Here is a 19,366-nt window from a genome sequence, read left to right as displayed (position 1 = left end):
TAATTCCCAGAGTCTAGTTTAGCTGATAGAATTTAGATTACATATAATTATGTATTTAAAATTCTCTAAATTTTTCATCTTACTCTGTGTGTAGAGACCTAGATTCTATGCATATTTAATGAACTGCAAAAACATGGAAAAAGTCAATGTTTCATTTAAGTATTCCTGTAGACAATTTAAAACTATCAGGCTGTCACTGTGGGTGTCAGAATCACCTGAGAGTGTTTGTTGAAGGCACACATTGCTGAGTCCCACCCCCAGAGTTTCTGATTATTTATGTCTGGAGTTAGTCCAAGGATTTGCATTTCTAACCAGCTCCTAGACAGTTCTTTGAGAACAACTGGTCTCCATGCCACCCTCCCAGGCCCACTCACAATATGCAATTTTACATAGTGTTGTAAGGATCCTTATTTAAGCAGTAATACATAACATAGGAGAAAATATCTTCAATAATAAAATTGTAGAAAAGAAAAATAGTTCTCTAAGTGACCATTCTATATTATTTTTCAATAAATAATTAGTCCATTCTCACACTGCTATAAAGAAATACCTGAGACTGGGTAATTTATAAAGGAAAGAAGTTTAATTGACTCACAGTTCCACATGGCTGGGGAGGCCTCAGGAAACTTATAATCATGGCAGAAGGGGAAGCAAGAACCTTCTTCACATGGCAGCAGAAGAGAGAAGTGCATGCAGGGGAAATGCCAGATGCTTTTAAAACCATCATATCTCATGAGAACAGCATGGGGGCACCACCCCCATGATCCAGTCACCTCGCACCTGGTCCCTCTCTCGACACATGAGGATTATGGAGATTTCAACTCGAGATGAGGTTTGGGTATGGACACAGAGGCAAACTATACCAATAATGAAGGCTTATCACTCAAGTAACTCAGGGAAAGTTTTTTTGCCTGAGGTTGAACAAATATGGTTCAGATACAGTATTTTCTAACACATTCCTAAGATCGGATACTATGCCAGTTACAAGCGTGGAAATAAGTGTAGAAGTGATGGAAATACTTGGGATCTTGTCAAATAAAAGATGCTTTTTTTTCCTCTGCCTTTGCTAACATTATGTGTAAATTACATTTCTAAAATTGGCACATATGACAGATGAGTTGGGTGTGGGAAACCAACTTCTTGGGAAGAAAGGATAAATATTCAAGTATGGGGGAAAGCTGATAGAAGAAACCGAAGAATTGAGATATAAGTAAAAACTATGCATTTTAACTAAGACTTTTTAAGTTAGCACATTAAATATTACAGCAATTATTTAGTTTGTAATTAGAATTTTATATAATGAAAAAATGATCGGTCAGCTTATGCAACATTAAAAACCATTAAACCACATGCAAAAAATGAAATTGAACCTTATCTTACAACCTATGGAAGAATCAACTCAAAATAAATTAAAGACTTAAATGTAATATAGGGGAAATCTTCAGAAGATTCATCTTGTCAATGATTTCTTTGATATGACGTCAAAATCCCAGGAAACAAAAGCAAAAACAGACAAGTGTACTACATCAAACTAAAAAGCTTCTATACAGCAAAGGAAATGATCAACAGAATGAAAGACAACCTATGTGAAACGGGAGAAAATATTTGCCAACTGTATATTTGATAAGAAATTAATATTTAAAATATATAAGGAACTCCTATAATTCAAGTTTAAAAATCTGATTTTAAAATGGGCAAAGGACTTGAGTAGACATATCTCTAAAGAAGACATACAAGGCCAGGTGCAGTGGCTCACACTTGTAATCCCAGCACTTTGGGAGGCTGAGGTGGGTGGATCATGAGGTCAGGAGTTTGAGACCAGCCTGGCCAACATAGTGAAACCCTGTCTCTACTAAAAATACAAAAATTAGCCCAGCGTGGTGGCACGTACCTGTAGTCCCAACTACTCAGGAGGCTGAGGCAGGAGAATCACTTGAATTCAGGAGGCAGAGGTTGCGGTGAGCTGAGATTGCGCCATTGCACTCCAGCCTGGGCAACAGAGCGAGACTCTGTCTCAAAAAAAAAAAAAGACATACAAATGTCCAACAGATATAGGAAAAGATATACAACATCCCTATTAATCAGGGAATGCAAATTAAAACCATGATGAAGCATCACCTCACGTAGGATAGTCATTATTAAAAAAACAAAAGCAGAAAATAAGTGTTGGTGAAGCTGTGGAGAAATTGGAACCCTTGTGCCCTATTGGTGGGAATGTAAAATGCTGCAACTACTATGGAAAACAGTCTGGTGGTTCCTCAAAAAATTGAAAACAGAATTGCCATAAGATCCAGCAATCCCTCTTCTAGGTATATAGCCAAGGACATTGAAACTAGGATCTTGAAGAGATATCTACACTTTTATGTTCACTTCACAATAGCTGAGACATGCAAACAACAAAAATGTCCATCAACAGACAACTAGATAAAGAAAATGTGATATATACACACACACACACACACAATGGAATATTTTCATCTGTAAAACAAAATCTTGTTATATGTCAACATGGATGAACCTTGAGGACATCATGCTAAGTGAAATAAGCCAGTCATAGGACAATTACTGTATGATTCTGCTTGTGTGCAGTATTGAGAGTAGTCCAACTCCTAGAAACAGAAAGTAGAATGGTGATTACCAGGAACTAGAGGGAGGGGAAATAGAGAGATTCCATTCAATGGGTGTAGAGTTTCAGTAATGCAAGGTGAAAAAGTTCTAGAGATCTGCTGCACAATGCTGGGCTTACAGTTAACAAAACTGTACCATACACTTAAAAATGTGAGGGGGTAGATCTCATGTTTTTTGAACAATAAAAGAAAACATTTTGATCTTAATGTTTATATAGCTTGAATTGTTGAATACACATGGCATATAAAATAAACATAAAACACTTGTTAAATGAGATACTATATGGGTTCATATATGCTGGAATTTTTTATGACATGGATTTTTTAAATGCTGTAGGTAAACAAAAAATCACATCCTTTGAAAAATGATTTCATCAATTGCCCGATCTCAAAGTGTTAGAGACTTAGAGGCAGCCACGGGGTTTGAGATCATCAGGTCTGAGCCATTTCTAGAGAAGAGGAAACCAAGAGTCTCCCTCTCAGACCTTACCCCGATTGACAGTTCTCTTCCCAGTGTCCTCACGTACACAGGGACTTGAGAAGAAAAGCAGAGAAGGAAAGGATGCTCACTGAACACCTCCTTTATTTTAGCATTTACACAAGGTGTCTCTGATGAACCTTCTGAAACACACAGGAGCTGACCAGGTGCTCCTCTCACTGAGTTTCTGTGACCCACTGTCATAGCCAGATGTCACAGCCACCCTCGCGACTCCTGACAGAATCCCTTGTGTCCCTAAAAAAACTATGGAAATATATTTAGATTTAAATTAACTTTTAAATTGTTACATGACTATACAAAACTTTAGATTTACAGCAGAAACTTAAAAAATTCTCAGCACGAGAATGTTTAAACTGATTTCTTTTCTTAAAGACGAGTGTGATAGTATAAACAATTTTTAATTCCTTTAAAAATCTGAAATGGAGCTCACATAGATTATTTCATTTTAAATGGAAACATAAACATTAAAGATGATAAAACATTGTTTATAAAGTGTATTATGCAGCTTTATGGAGCCTGATGAATTACAAAATGGAAGGAACAGAAGATGAAAACATTGGTATTATTGTATCATGGCGATTTCTTTTTAATTTTTATTGTTTATTATAATGTTACTTGTGTGATGTAAATGAATAAAATTTCCCCCCATTAATGATAATCATCAAAAATATTTGAGCACAGAGAGACAAATTTTAAGGAAAGCACACAGCAGTGTTTCTGTGTGTCCAGTTGAGCAGCCTCTTTGGACAGGTTTATACTTTGATTAGCAAGGAGGTTAATGTTGCTGTCCACTCTCTAGGGCTTTAGGGTAGTTTAATGTCACGGTTGGCTGCACTCCTTTCTCTCATTGTCTAAGACTGCAATGTAATTCTCTGCTCACTCATCACCCGCCTGTTTCTGCCTTGCCCCCGTGTCTCCACAGATCATTTTGTGTTTCTCTCCAGTTGGTCACACGCTGAGAGTTAGAGCTCGGAAGTTCCCAGCCATAGTTAACTGCACGGCTATTGACTGGTTTCATGCGTGGCCGCAGGAGGCTCTGGTCTCTGTCAGCAGGAGGTTCATTGAGGAAACCAAGGGTATTGAGGTATGCTGTGTCAGCCTGCGTCTCACACACACACACATACACACACACACACACACACACACTGAAAATCCTCAGTAGATAAGTACTTTCCAAAATACATCTCCTATCAGAAAGTTATCCTGATTTGTTTAAGACGCTAAACTTAGCCGTTAGTTTACATTCTAAGGAATATGATGGCTGACCTTTTTTTTGCCATACGTATTGAGGAGGATGTGCAGACGTGTGTGAACACGGGCATGCACACAGCACTTGAGTATGTCCTTACTCTGCACTGACTCGCTGGAAGCTCAGGATCATTACTTCCTTGAATCATAATGGGACTTATTGATTATAAATCCTTTAAGTCCAAACTAAAAGCCCAAACAGAAATGTAGTTACCGTAGCCATGCACTGCTTGCTTCTTAACCAAGTAAGGCAATGAATTGTGATTATTTTCATAGTATCGATAGTTGAAAAATCAGCCCCCATATCCCATAACCAGTAAGTCAAATAATATATCTGCTTATGGTTTTACAGATTTATGGGTTATATTTGTCATTTCCTCATGATGAAATTTGTACCTCCCATGGCATTTTAAAATGGTTGTACAAAACAAAACAACAAAAACTTCAAACATTCAGATTCAGAGGGAAAAAGGATGTAGATATGAGGTTATCATTTAGATTTCCTGAAGATGAAGTTTTATTCATGTCTAGTGCCTCTCTGATTACATAGCTTGGAAAAGTGATTGCGGACATTTCCCGGGGAGCTTTGTCTTCTCATTCCATTGAGTGATAAGGTGAAAGGTTCCTAGAATAGGTCAGACACTGAAAGTGACTCTCAGAGGCAAACACAGAACTGGAGATATGTAAGGAATGATGTCTGTTTCTAGTTGAAAGATTATCATGAACAGGTACAACCCATTGTAGTCCCACCCTTACTCCAAAAGGCATAACTGCCACCTTTCCAAAGCAGTCCTTTTACATTTTGTTGTATATTGTATCGTTCGGCAGCCATATGGTTAAAAACCTGGTCATATTTACATATTTAATTGTTTGTATGCAGCTAGCTTTATTGTTCATAATATCATTTTCCTTTGCTTCTACTACAAAAAAAAGCAGCTATAGAGGTAAGTACACATGCAGGTATTCACCAATACCTACAGAATTTTGTGGAGGGAGACCTCTTCTCCTTTAGTCTTTTCCTGAAATGTTTATTAATCTAATTATTTGGTGCTGGATTGCTAGGGAAGAGCTGTCAAGCAATGTCTAACTTGGAAGATACATATGTATATATACACACACACACATACACACACACATATATACACATACATATATATACACACACATATATATATGCACATACACATATATTATATATATGGTAGAAACTTTAGGATATTCCACTACCTCCCCTCTCCTTCTCTCCTCTACACTTACACTTAAAACATTTCCACAAATAAATGAAAATAAGAAATTATCTCTTCTAAAGTCTGCCAGGAACATTTTGTACTCTAACATCTGGAAAATCATTAAATATGACAAATAATTGTCATAAATATTAACACAAATTTCTTATGCAATTTCCAGGTCTGTTGCATTTCTGGAATTCTCTAGGGCCTCATTTTATCTTGTGATAGTTACAAGAAGGGTTCAAAATGCTGCTTTATTACAGGGAGAGAGTCAGTATGTATCTTCCGATAGCAACGTTCTGTTTTATCAGGCTGGTTTGGTAAGGAAGAGAAGAGAAAGGCACTTTGTTTCTGCATATTGCTTTCTCAAATGATAGGAAATTAGAGCTAGTAGCATGGTTTAAGTTGGCATTTGGCACAGTGCCTTTTGAAGTTCCTTCCCTTTGCTGCTCTTTGCAGGCTTTTTCTTGTCCAGGTGGGCGCCGCTTTGAAAACAGCTAAAGGAGCTTTGATATGCCAGTGACCGTTGACATCTGCTGGATGAGGCAGGACTTGCATCATGTTAAGTGCAGAGGGCTCCCGTCAGGTGCTAAGCTCGATCTGATGGTGTCATAACGCCTCCTATAGGATGCTGAGCGCCAAATAGGAATTTTAAAAGCACTTTACCATTTCTGATGAACTGAATTGTGCCTCAAAACAAATTAGATTTCATTTCAGTGCAAGGTGCTTATTTAACTTCCCCACCTTCCTAAATTGTTGCGCAGGAGCAATAATTCTAATTCAGAGTACAGTGTGTCCATGGTCTTCTAAAAACGTGTGGTGTCTTTTCTGTAGAGGTCAAAAACAGTTTTTAAGTTTTTTGAATGAGTACAATTTGATCACCCTTTTAGTCTTAATTTCCTTTTTTAAGACTGAAAGGTATCGGCATAATTTAGGCACTTCTTAATTATTGACCTCATTTGCTGAGCGTAAGGTACTTATACAAGGTGACCACCTTTGGCCACAGAGAAAGGATTCATTAAAGGCAAGCAGTTTTGTGTGTGTTGACATGTAATTTTCCATCAGTACACACTCAGCACCCAGGGGTACGGGTTGACTGCATCTAAATAAATGTTTGTGCTATTTTTCTCTTGCCTAATATTGAACTAAATGACAGCTGACAAGTAATGACCGAAACAGTTTGACACTTAAGTGTTTATCTGAAGACTTTGTCAACACACACTACCTCTCCAAGGAGATTTTGAAATGGAGATGGGAGGAGGTGTGTAAGGAGGGAGAGAAGGAAAAGCCCTCTGGGTAAACCTGGCCACAGTGTTGGAAAGGCTGTGAGAAGCTCATTGGAGAGAGAATTGGGTGAAGACTTTGGTGATTAGTACATGGGTTCTACAACGAAAATTCAAGGGAAGCTGGGGTGTTAAAAAACAAGTGATGTTTTTGCTTTTCAAGGTAAAATGAATCATAAACGTCTTTGAAAGTGGGGCCAAATGAAAGGAGAAGTTACTGAATGGAAATGAAACAGTGAGCTGTCTGGTGAAGGAGTGAGATGTGTGTTGGATGGTGTAGAGTAGATCTAAGCAAGGTGAAAGAGGTCATCTTTTGGGGGCATGTTGACCAACCAATGGGTTAAAATTCTCTGTCCTTATGTGGTGCCACTTAAAAGTAATGACACAAACTCTGTATCATCAGCTTTTTCAGGGAAAAGCAGTTATTTTCCATGCAATCACCCCTTCAATTGTTGAAGAGTTTGGTAGCTTGTGAAGGAAATATTTTACTACTGTTTTCCACAACTGATTGTGAGAAAGTCCACTCTAAGAGGACAGTTATTTTACTGCTATATTTAAAGACTTGTTTCTCCAATGGTCTGTCAATTCATTTTTAAAATGGCATGCCAAACACAAAGGGTATAAAACAACATTTTGTCAGTGATAGCCATATTAGCAGAGTTTCTATTATATTAATGACTTTAAGCACAGTTCTTTCCTTGAAATATAAATTAGGATTATTCAATATGAATAAAAAGTAGAAAGATAACCTTATGCAATAGAAATTGTGTGAATTTGAGGAAAATAATTCTCATTCTAAGGAATATTGAAGCCATTTAAAAATATTAAGACAAAAACAAATGCAACCAAATTTATCTTGATTCTGCCTAAATCTTCTAAGACTTGTGTCTGGGCCTGGCATGGTTCCATCAGGCCCTCTTACCAACCCAGTCCTGTCTGTGACCAGAGCATGCGGGAGGTGCAAAGCCGTGTAGAAGAACCTCTCACTGGCTGCCAGTTCTGGATTTTTGAGATAATTCCTGATGAATGCAGTCTTGCCCAGGCTTAAGCATATCTTCAGATGGCTGAGGAAAGACCCAAGTAGTTGTAAACATCCTTCCCCATTCTTCAGGCCTTGACCTCATAAGTAGGGTCCAGACTTTGTAGCTGCCTAGGAATCTGGACATGCATATTCAGCTGAAAGTGTAATTGACTTAAATGGAGCTGTCACCGTAAGTTTGTAGTTTTGAGGCTTTTCTCTAGGTGCTGGCCTCACCAGAAGCAGCCACACCATTCACACCATCTCCTGCTCTTTTATAAAAGAGGCAGCTGGATTTCTTTTTTTTTTTTTTTTTTTCCTTTGTTTTTTTTTTTTTCTTTCTTTCTTTCTTTCTTTTTTTTGAGACGGAGTCTCACTCTGTCACCCAGGCTGGAGTGCAGTGGCGCGATCTCGGCTCACTGCAACCTCCGCCTCTCGGGTTCAAGTGATTCTCCTGCCTCAGCCTCTTGAGTAGTTGGGACCACAGGTGCACACCACTACGCCCTGCTGATTTTTGTATTTTTAGTAGAGACAGGGGTTTCGCCATGTTGCCCAGGCTGGTCTCAAACTCCTGACCTCAGGTGATCTGCCTGCCTCCGCCTCCCAAAGTGCTGGAATTACAGGCGTGAGCCACCGTGCCTGGCCTGGATTTCATTTTTCCTCCACTCCTTCTGAGTCTTCAATTGCTTCTTCGTTTTAACTTTCTGGCAGAGAACCATTGAAGGTACGTTTTTCAATGACTGAAAACTCACCTAGGAAATTATTGGCTTCTGTTGGACTTTGTCTTGCCTCTGACCAGTAGTTGAGCTCCAGAATTAAAGGAAAGATACAAAAACATAAGCAAATAACAATATAATGCACTCACCAGATAACTCAAAACAAAAAAACCAGCATACGATTTAGAAAATTGTACTTGGTGCTACATTTAACACTTGTCGCTGCCCTGTGTAATGGTAGTAATCTTACTGCAACTGCTGTTGGTGCTACTTCTACCACAGCAGCAGAACTGATACAGGTTGAGTATCCCCTATCCAAAATACTTGGGACCAGAAATATTTTGGGTTTCAGATTTTCTTTTATTTTGGAATATTTGCATTTACATAATGAGATATCATGGGGATGGGACCTAAATCTAAACACAAAATTCATTTTTGTTTTATATACTCCTTATGCACATAGTCCGAAGGTAATTTCATATAAGATTTTGAATAATTTTGTGCATGAAACAAAGTTTTGACTGTGACCCATTACATGAGGTCATATGTGGAATTTTCCATTTGTGGTGTTAAGTTCGCACTCAAAAAGTTTTGGCTTTTGGAGGATTTCAGATTTTGAATTTTCAGATTAGGGATGCTCAACCAGTTCCTGCTAAAAGAAGAAAGGAAACAGAATTTTTAAAGGAGCAATTTTGTGGGCAGGAAGAAGTACAGGAGGATATGCAGTATCTTACTAGATTTTTCAGAACTGGAAATCTAGCCCAGGTCCTAGGATTCAAGCCCTGCGTCCCTGGCTCCCTCCAGAATCTTCTTCTCAGGGTGAAACAGCTATGAACAGCTTAGGACAAGTGTTAAAACGCAACACTGCTCATTTTATGCATTAGTAAGTTTTATTTCTTTTATAAGCCATCATACAACCACAAATATCTTATTAATATATTCTTTTACCAGCCCTAAAAAGAGCAAGAAGATCAGATAGATTGTATAGCACATCAGTTTGACATATTTAAAAATTAACACAGAAATAATTTCTGAGAAAAATGTTCAAGACTTACTGTAGGTATATGGCATTTAATGTGACAAAATTGTCCCCAAGTTAAACTTCAAATAGAGAGAAAGTAGATTCTTTCACCTGCCCCTTTCTCTTTTGCCCGTCCTCCCTCCCTCCCTTGAATACAATGCTTTTGAAAGCCCAAATTTAGGATTACAGACCAGTGTAGTCTTCTTTACTGGTCTTGGGAAGGTATCAAATCCTAAATTGACTTAGTACTGACCTCGGGGTATTGGTTTACATTCTACCCTGCTGTTTGTCATTTTCAAGAGGAATATACTGGGCACTTGCTTGAAGTGCCAGGTGGTTGGAGTACTTGGTGTGGCAGAGACTACGACTGCCCGAGAACTGTCACACCAAATAGCAGAGATCTGTTTGTTTTTGTGTTTACAGTGAGCCAACTGAGAGAGCAGAAATTAAACACATTTTCTTAATGTGGGGAAAAGCAGTTTCATCTTTGCATTTGATTATGCGTTGGAGACAGCATCACTTTCCAGAACATCTTAGTGAGGAAACCTTGAGTTTATAACCATTCAATCCTGGCACTGTGCTTATTTTTATTTTTGCCATCATCATGATTAGCTGCTAAATGACTATAAATGGTTATCAACTGGTTTTTATTAAGAGGCCAAATCTAGCAGGAATGATATTCTCCCCTCACGTCTCTCAAAGTGAAAAATACAGCATTGTGTAGCCCTCGCTGCAGCGGCACCAGCAGCAACTCCTCTCAACTCTCCCCCACGCCCCCCACCAAAAAAAAAAAAAAAAAAAAAAAAAAAAAAAACTGGAGATAAATGAATGGCAGAATAAATAATTTATGCTAATGAAATTACTGCAATTAGTAGTTCTACAATGACCCTTTTAAAAGCCACAGCTGTTAATGTCAGGAAGTGCTGTCACTACTGACCTTATCATAAGAGAAAGTGACAAATTGAGAATGCAGGGAAGACCAGTCATCAAAGAGGTCTGTTCTGGAACGATTAGAGTTTTCTGAAAAACAGTGTGAATTACAACCAGCTGCTCCCTGGCTCAGCGAGTCTCCCATGCTGTGCCATTTTGTTAAGCCCGATAACAATAGTTATTTTGCCCCATTGAGACAAGTTGTCTCGGGCCACTTTCAGCTCTACCGGAAACCACTTCTTCCATCCCCGATTTACAAATGAAACTGCTGTTAAAGAGAGCTTTCAGCGCCTCCAAGGAGCCTCCTCATAAGGATCATGGCTGGGCAGAGGCCAGAGTGGTTTTTTTTCTTTCTTTTTTTTTTTTTTTTCCCTTCCTGTAAGGTGGTTACACTTGGCTGAGGAATTATTTATCTGTATTGTAGAAAGGTATGTATGTACCTTTAGTTCCCATTAAAACAAGACAGGACAGGAGTAAATTCCTGCACATGTCTGTATTGAAGTCAAGCTCTTATAAAAAGAAAGTCTCCAAAGGATTATGATTTATATGAAGTTTATATAAACTTCTTCATAAATTTTATTTTTCTGAGTCCACCGTTTGGAAATATATTTGTATCGATAGGGTCCACTAGAAACCAAGAATATTCAGAATTTATATCACGTTATTTTTAACTTTTGTTTTAGTAATACATTATCTCAGTTACTAGTGAGATGGATTTTTAATACGCAGCACAATCCAATATGGAGGTATTTAAAACCCACTGGGGAATTTGTCACGATGTTGGAAAGTTGATTGTTTAAAGACATTGTTCAGGAGCAGTTGTTTTTCACCAACAAGAATTGACCTATCTCTCCTCACCCCTCTGCTTGTAATATTAATGGTGCAGGTTTGAAACGTTTAACTGCATCACCAGCCACTTGCATGCAGTTTTCCCAAAGATGTCTGGGCATTATTGACAACACTTTGGTAAATTATGTGTGACTTTCCTAAGAGTTGGTGTAGCTCATTTAATTCATATTAATTGATTTTTAGGCTTCCCTTGATTAATTGAACCTGGTTCATCTTGTACAGAATGCAATAAATAATCATTAAAATGAGGGAGATGTGACTCCACAAATTAAAAAGTTAACTACTTCAGAAGTCATAGAGGACAAAATAGAAGGAATGTATAGTGGGGGGTCTTCAGTAACTCACTGAAGGAGAGTTGCTCTTTTGTGGGTTTTCTTTGCCAAATAAGAATAGAAATGGTCATGACATTTTTCTCCCAGCAGCAGTGACATTTATACCCTGCTATCCAGTTTGTGTTTACATGATTTCTCACAAAACTGTGAGTTTCTAAGTTTTGGCTTTTTTTTTTTTTTTTTTTTCAGTGACTTTGCAGGGTTATTGCTTCTCTTTGTCTAAAGCTTAGTTTGAAAGCAGTGGCAGAAATATTTCTCAGGATGTCATGTCTGTTTCTCCACCTTCTCTTTCACACACTTGGTAGATAAAAATCAAGTTGTGAAGAGCTGTATATGTTGGCTTTTGCGTTTGGTATGTGGAGCACATAAAAACCCTTTGTCCTACTTGGCAAGAAGAAGGTTAGTCAAGCTGAATGCTTTATTGTAATCTCCCAAATCCTGTGGATAATGCTTAAAGATTAAATAAGTTTTCCTAGGTTATACTATAATCTTTTTCTGACTTTTAGGAAAAAAATGATCATTTTCTTGATTTTTCTTCTGTTTTTTTTTTAGTTGTATTTTTAACTTGAAAGGATTTCACATGAACTGTAATGTTTACGTTTTCAGCCACCGCACAAAGACTCTATTAGCCTTTTCATGGCACATGTTCACACCACTGTAAATGAAATGAGCACCAGATATTACCAGAATGAGAGAAGGCACAACTATACCACCCCAAAGAGTTTTCTAGAGCAAATATCACTGTTTAAGAACCTGTTGAAGAAGAAGCAAAATGAGGTATCCAAGAAAAAAGAACACCTGGTGAACGGCATCCAAAAACTAAAAACCACAGCCTCTCAGGTATGACCAGGATGTGTTATTACTGAGTGACATTTATGCTGTTTAATAGAAAAATATATTTCCTTTTGAAGCACTACTAAATCCATTTATTTATTTATTTTATTATTATTATTATTATTATTATACTTTAAGTTCTAGGGTACATGTGCACAACGTGCAGGTTTGTTACATATGTATACATGTGCCATGTTGGTGTGCTGCACCCATCAACTCGTCATTTACATTAGGTATATCTCCTAATGCTATCCCTCCCCCCTCCCCCCAAATCCATTTCTATAAGATGCCAACTGGTGAAATTTACAGTTTCATGACACCAAGAACACACTGCTACTGCTTTCCAAAGCCTACAATGGAATTGGCTGATTACTGTGTCACAGCTGAATTAGGGAGAAACCTTCTCTTCTTGGCCTGACTCAGTGCAAGGCAATGTGGAATACTGAAGGAGCAGACACAGCGGATTGCCTCACTTGTCTGTGACTTCTTCAGTGCACGGTACTTGTTGTCAAAGTTTTTATCATCCTAGGATGGACCAGTATCTTTTTTAGTCTCAGATTCTCAACCTCCAGTGAGGGCATCATTTTCTGGCTAATGACTGTGGCGAGATCCCAAAGTAGAGTCGTTTCTCCTACCTCAGTGACTGGTCTGCTCCTCTTAGCCACCAGCTCTCTTAGATAAAAGTGTCCAGGCTCATCTGTGTCCTCAGTCTTAAGGCCCCTGCTCCCTCAAAGGGTGATGTCTCTAACTTGCAGGGGTAAATCAGGAGAGAATCAGCACAGGATGTTAATCATGTGTGGGTCTGTACACATATCATCATTATTTAGTTGTTTAAAAACAAAGGATTTCATGAAGTAGGTGTTGCTACTATAATTTTATATGTGAGGCGTAAAGAGTTTAAGGCCAGAGAGTCAGTGAGGTTGGGTTTTAGACCCAGGTATGTGGTGCGCTGATGCCCGTGAGTTGTCCATGGCACCATGCTGCCTCTCTGTGGCTGGAAAGAAGAGATTGGAATGAGAGACTCTGGAGACTTTGAAGAGTGGCCCAGCCTTTCTCTGAGCCAGCCGGGACTTAGAGCTGGAGTGAGAAGAATTCTCTCTAGTGATCACCTCAAGACTAGAAATACTGGTGGCCTTCTTAGAGTGAATGTTATCAGGTCAGACTCTGATATGCTTTACAAGGATTGGGCCAGTGGTTTCCCCAAGTGGCCTGGATAACCCAGCTGTGGCTAGGCTTGAAATAAACTGAGACCCGAAGGAGGGAGCACCTTTTCACTCTGAAGGGCTCTCTGGCCATGTCCTTCAGTCACTCTGGGCCAAAGCACCACTTGCCTCTTTCCCTCTTAGTTTTCTATACCGAGAATGACTCTGTGTTCAAAACACTGTGATCTGTACTAATAGAGAGTAGATGGACCACAATTAGGAAAGAGAAACCAGAGTGAGGAAGTTTTCACGATGGTTGGGATCAAGTGGCATTAAGAATAGTTTCTAGGAAACCCACAAATAGCATATCCATGTTTGTGCACCTTCTCCTTTCCTCTCAAAGGATGCCTATCTAGGCCAGGCACGGTGGCTCACACCTTTAATCCCAGCACTTTGGGAGACTGAAGGGGGAGGATTGCTTGAGTCCAGGAGTTTGAGACCAGCCTGGACAACAAAATGAGACCCAATCTCGACAAAATTTTTTAAAATGAGCCAAGCATGGTGGCGCGCACCTGTACACCCAGCCACTTGAAAGGTTGAGGCAGGAGAATCCCTTGAGCCCAAGAGTTTGAGGTTACAGTGTGCTGATTGGGTAACTCAACTCCAACCTGAGCAACAGAGCAAGAGCCTGTCTTAAAAAAAAAAAAAAAAGTCTGTCTTTCCTGATTCTTTTTATTCATACTTTATTTTACTTTCTTGTCTTTTGCCCCTCTCCATGTCTGTTTTCTTCTATCTGTCTATCTCATTTAAATCAAGACGGCTTTCTGTAAGAAAGATTTTCCCTGGAGTCTTGTTGTGCTAAGTAAGACAAGGAAGGAGCTCTGTGTCACAAAGCATTTATATCCCTTTGAATGTCATCCCAAACTGAACCTGTTGACTTTGCCCACCATCAGGAAATGATAGTGTTGTTACCCAAACTGAGCTTTCAATACTGTGGGGGCATCCTTGGCAAAGAAATAAGTGCTTCTGCCATACTTAAATGGTTGTTTTCCCAAATGACAGAGCTAAAAGTAAGTGGGGTACCATCCTGAACCATTGCAGTGGTGGCAGCATCTCAGTCATAGGAAAAAAGAAGAGGAGAGAGACTGTGATTTCTTAATAATCACCTCAGTTATATATTGATGAGTCAAGGGGATGGGCGAGGAGCAGGAGAAGGGAGAGCTAATTCACTGTGTCTGCCAAGTCCAGGGCTGCTTGAGTCTCTTTACTCCCCCTTAGCTAAGAACCCCAGGCAGAAAGTCTATAAAGACAAAAGATGTCTTGATTGACACATGAAGTCTTGATGGAAAGACTGACGGTGATTTCTTTTCATTAGGTATTTGTGCATAGAATGCTCCTAATACCAAAAACGTGGTTGGAATATTCAACAGCTACATGACAGTTTTAGAAATAAGTGGGTTATAAAAAGGAAGGGTGGTTTCCTATGTGGAGAATTGGAGAGCCATATAGCGTAAGATCAGGTTGTATGAAGAGCGTAATGCCTATGTATTGGGGCATGCATCCTCTAAGGGTCTGCCTTAAGGAATGCCATGTCATTTGAAAACCTTAGCAATGCTCATTCTTTACAGTAAAGCTGTAAGCCCCTTTTATAGCCAAATAACCTCTCTCTAGAAGTCAGCTTAGGTCATCACAGATAGTCCTAGTGACCTTTCTTCATAGATAAAGCCTTGCTTCCACAGCTTCAGTCACTTTGAATATTTCAGAGTTAACAGCTTCCTTAGAAACTGAAATTAGGGCTTGAAATAACATAATTTTGTCCTAGTCTCTTGGGTGATTCTTTTTGCTTTATTTCTATTTTGAGATGATAATAGATTGAGAAGAAATTACAAAACATACTACAGACAGGTCCCTGTCACATCTTATGGGTTCAATGGTAGGTTCATCCTGCATAACTAGTACAATGTCAAAACCAGGAAAATGGCATTGGTACAATCCACAGACCTTATTCAGATTTCCTGTTTTACTCGTACGTGTGTGTGTGTGTGTGTGTGTGTTTAGTTTTATGCAGTTTTATCACATGTAGGTCTGGGTGCTCACGCAGTCAAGACACTGAAAAGTTCCATCTACAGAAATATTCCATGTTACCATTTTATAACCACACCTACGTCACCCCCACTTCCTCCCCACCTCCTGAATCCTAGTTCCTGGCCATCACAAATCTATTCTCCATTTCTGTAATTTTGTCATTTCAAAAATGCTATACAAATGGAGTCATAAAATATGTAACCTTTGGTTATTGGTTTTCTTCGCTCAGCATAATTTCCCTGAGATCCAGCCAAGGTATTAGGTGTATCCATAATTTGTCCTTTTTTATTGAGTAGTATTCCACAGAATGAAGGTAGCACAGTTTAACCATTCAACTGCTGAAGGGCATCTGGGTTATTTCTGGGTTTTGGCTATTATAAATAAAGCTGTTATGAATACTCATGTATAGGTTTCCTTTTGTAGACATAAATCCACAAATGACCAAAAATGAATTGTTTGGTACTGCATGTTTACATTTATAGAAAACAGGCAAATGCTTTCCAGAATGGCTGTGACTTTATACATTACTACCAGCAGTGTATGAGAGAGCCAGTTTCTCAGCTTCTTTGCAATAATTTGGTGGTATCTCTGATTTTTATTTTACCCATTCTAATAGGTGTGTTTTTACTTGCATTTTCCTGATGGATGATTCTTTTGACTATGGCCTAACATAACACTAGTTTCATATGGCTAAAAAGAATGGAGAAGCATGTCAGTATGCAAAGTTACCCTGAATTCACAGAGAGACTGAAAAATCAGTCATAGCTTAATCTATAATAGTACAAGTAGCAGTCATAGTAGTAATCATGCTTTTTAGGTAGAGTGTGAATATACTGTGTTGGGTGGAAACTACAAGATTACTTGGATATAGTAATGGGATGTTGTTCCACAAGATGAAACCACTGAAATGTCTTTAGCAATTGAGTTAAAATAAATGGTTATGATTGTTCTTTGCTGCTGTGATTTTTAAAAATGGTAATACTTACACTTTTGGAAGAGAAATGCAATGGAGAGAGAATTATTGTGATGTATAAAGCTGCTTTCAGATATTTCTGAGAACTGAGTCATGTCTTTTTCTCTATTACCTCACTTCTGCTTTTAGTTACATGACCTTCAAACTGAGGAACCTAGTAATGCCTTCTGAACCTAATGAAATTTTAGCTGAAAAAAGTGGACAGTTCTTTTTAGCAGATGAATTTATGGATTCCTTGGAAGGCTAAGTTCTCCAAGAGCTCAGTAAGGTTATTTAGTGATAGACCAATGGGAGACATGTATATCCCTGAAGCTCACTGAGTTTTGGCCACAGCATAGTAATACCTCAAACACATGGTTTGCTCTTCTTAGTAGGTATTAAGTTGAATATTGGGTTAGCTTCACGATCATCAATGAGGTGAAAAAAATCAAGAGGGTCATTTTCCATTTGATGGGAAGAGGTGAGACCTATCAGTGGGCATTTTATGTGGTTTGTTTATTTATTTATTTATTTATTTATTTATTTATTTTGAGACGGGAGTCTTGCTCTGTCACCCAGGCTGGAGTGCAGTGGCGCGATCTCCACTCACTGCAAGCTCCGCCTCCCGGGTTCACGCCATTCTCCTGCCTCAGCCTCCCTAGAAGCTGGGACTACAGGCGCCCGCCACCTCGCCCAGCTAATTTTTTTGTATTTTCAGTAGAGACGGGGTTTCACCATGTTCGCTAGGATGGTCTGGATCTCCTGACCTCGTGATCTGCCCGACTCTGCCTCCCAAAGTGCTGGGATTACAGGCGTGAGCCACCGCGGCGGCCACAGTGGGCATTTTAATATGCAGCCGATTAATCTGCAGTCAGGCAAGGAGTATTCATGTCTTCAACTTGCTGAAGCCTCCAGCAACCTTCTGTTGGACAGTGAAGAGGCATAGTTCTTCCAGGTCGTGACCAAGTATGTCTTCCCACGACCTCTGCTTCCTTGAGCCCGAGCTGCCTAGGACCCAAAAGCAGACATGGGTGAAGGAGCATGCGGTCAGACGGAGGGAAGAGCAACTTCCCGACTCAACCTCTTAGTACTGACAAAAAATAATTATATGTCCTGCAAAATCATTGGAAAATATTCTTCTGTTTGTTCTCACGTGGAGAAAAGCAATGTGGCTGCATTTGTGCAAATCAGAAGACAGTGAAAATCAGGGTAGAGACAGATGCAAGATACAAATTGTTAGGAATCCCTGAATTCATTCCCAATCATAAGCTCTACCTGGGATTTGTTGTGAACAAGGCCAGTGATGTAAGACTTTTGCTTTAGGTGGGAGATCTAAAAGCCAGACTTGCCTCTCAAGAAGCCGAGTTGCAACTGAGAAATCACGATGCGGAAGCTCTGATCACAAAGATCGGCCTTCAGACAGAGAAAGTGAGCCGGGAAAAGACCGTCGCTGATGCTGAGGAGCGAAAGGTCAGGCTAATTCCACCATTTAGAGTACTGAGCTATATTTAGCACAAAATAAACCTTGGTAGGTGAACAATTTTGAACAACTTCCTCTCCAGGGAGCGTAAAGTCTAAAGAATTATTATAGTTACACATGTAACAGCATTTCACACCGTGATTACCACTTGACCTTTCTTTACATTATGCATTTCCCCAACCTTTTAGCTCTTTTAATGATATGAAAGAACAATAAATACTGAGCTCATTCAAGCATATAATGGATGTGGATCTTGAACATCAGGCCTATTTGTAATACAGTAAAGGTCAGGAAGTCACCTCTGAGGTTTTTAAAGGTTTCCACTTTTTAGGCAAATTGAACAACTCAATTGTTAACAAAGCCCATTCCATCACTTTGCAAGATGGTTTTCAAATTTTGCATTTTAATAATACAACTGGAGTTTATTATTAAGTCCTAAGCTAAATTTGTTCTTTTTGATTCGATTGAGGCCCTGGCATTCTGTATTGTGTTTTATTGTTGGAAATAATTCCTTTTAACATTATATAGATTCTGCTTGCTTTCTACTCAGGTTTCTAGCAATTCTGAAATAAATACAATGTCTTTTGTCATCTTCTTTTACCAAAACATCAGCTACAAATGGAAGACATAGTTTTGTACATCTGATTTCTCAAAAGAAATACCATAGTAAACAAAAAATTTAATAAATATTTATTTAAAAATTGAGTGTATATGTTTAAAGTAAAAATTTCTTATTTTAGACAAAAGATTATAATCAGGGCCTAATTAATAAAAAGTTGTAAGTTGCTAACATTCTCACAGCCATTGAATCGGTAGTGATTATGCCATTTTTCTTACCTTTTAGGTTACCTGAAAATATTTGAGTTTTTCTAGTGGTGTTGCCATTCATATACAATTGAGTTGTTTTTCTTTTTTTCCAATGTGTATTGAGCGTGTCTTCCTTGCACAACTAAAGAGTTGAAAAGTTTGTTGAACATCAAAACTGTAAACAGACAGTTTTAAGAAATAAGATTATGGCATTTAAAATTGAAGATAAGACACATTTGGCATGCCCTATGTGATCAGCGGTCATAAAATTCCTAATTTGCGTTGTAAATGTTTCTGTTGAGTTACAGGTAAGT

General features: G+C 38.7%; 1 protein-coding gene across 1 annotated transcript in view; it reads left to right on the top strand.

The window, feature by feature from the left end:
• The window catches only part of DNAH11 (dynein axonemal heavy chain 11), a 370,125-nt gene that overhangs the window by 216,483 nt on the left and 134,276 nt on the right, over positions 1-19,366 (top strand). Inside the window, exons 55-57 of the mRNA XM_038004732.2 lie at positions 4,049-4,210; positions 12,359-12,592; positions 18,089-18,235. Coding sequence (XP_037860660.2) covers positions 4,049-4,210; positions 12,359-12,592; positions 18,089-18,235 — 543 coding nt within the window. The remainder of the gene's footprint in view (positions 1-4,048; positions 4,211-12,358; positions 12,593-18,088; positions 18,236-19,366) is intronic.

The sequence above is a fragment of the Chlorocebus sabaeus genome, chromosome 21 (genome assembly GCF_047675955.1).
Source record: "Chlorocebus sabaeus isolate Y175 chromosome 21, mChlSab1.0.hap1, whole genome shotgun sequence".
NCBI classification, from domain to species: domain Eukaryota; kingdom Metazoa; phylum Chordata; class Mammalia; order Primates; family Cercopithecidae; genus Chlorocebus; species Chlorocebus sabaeus.
This window is presented reverse-complemented; position numbering and strand designations above follow the sequence as displayed.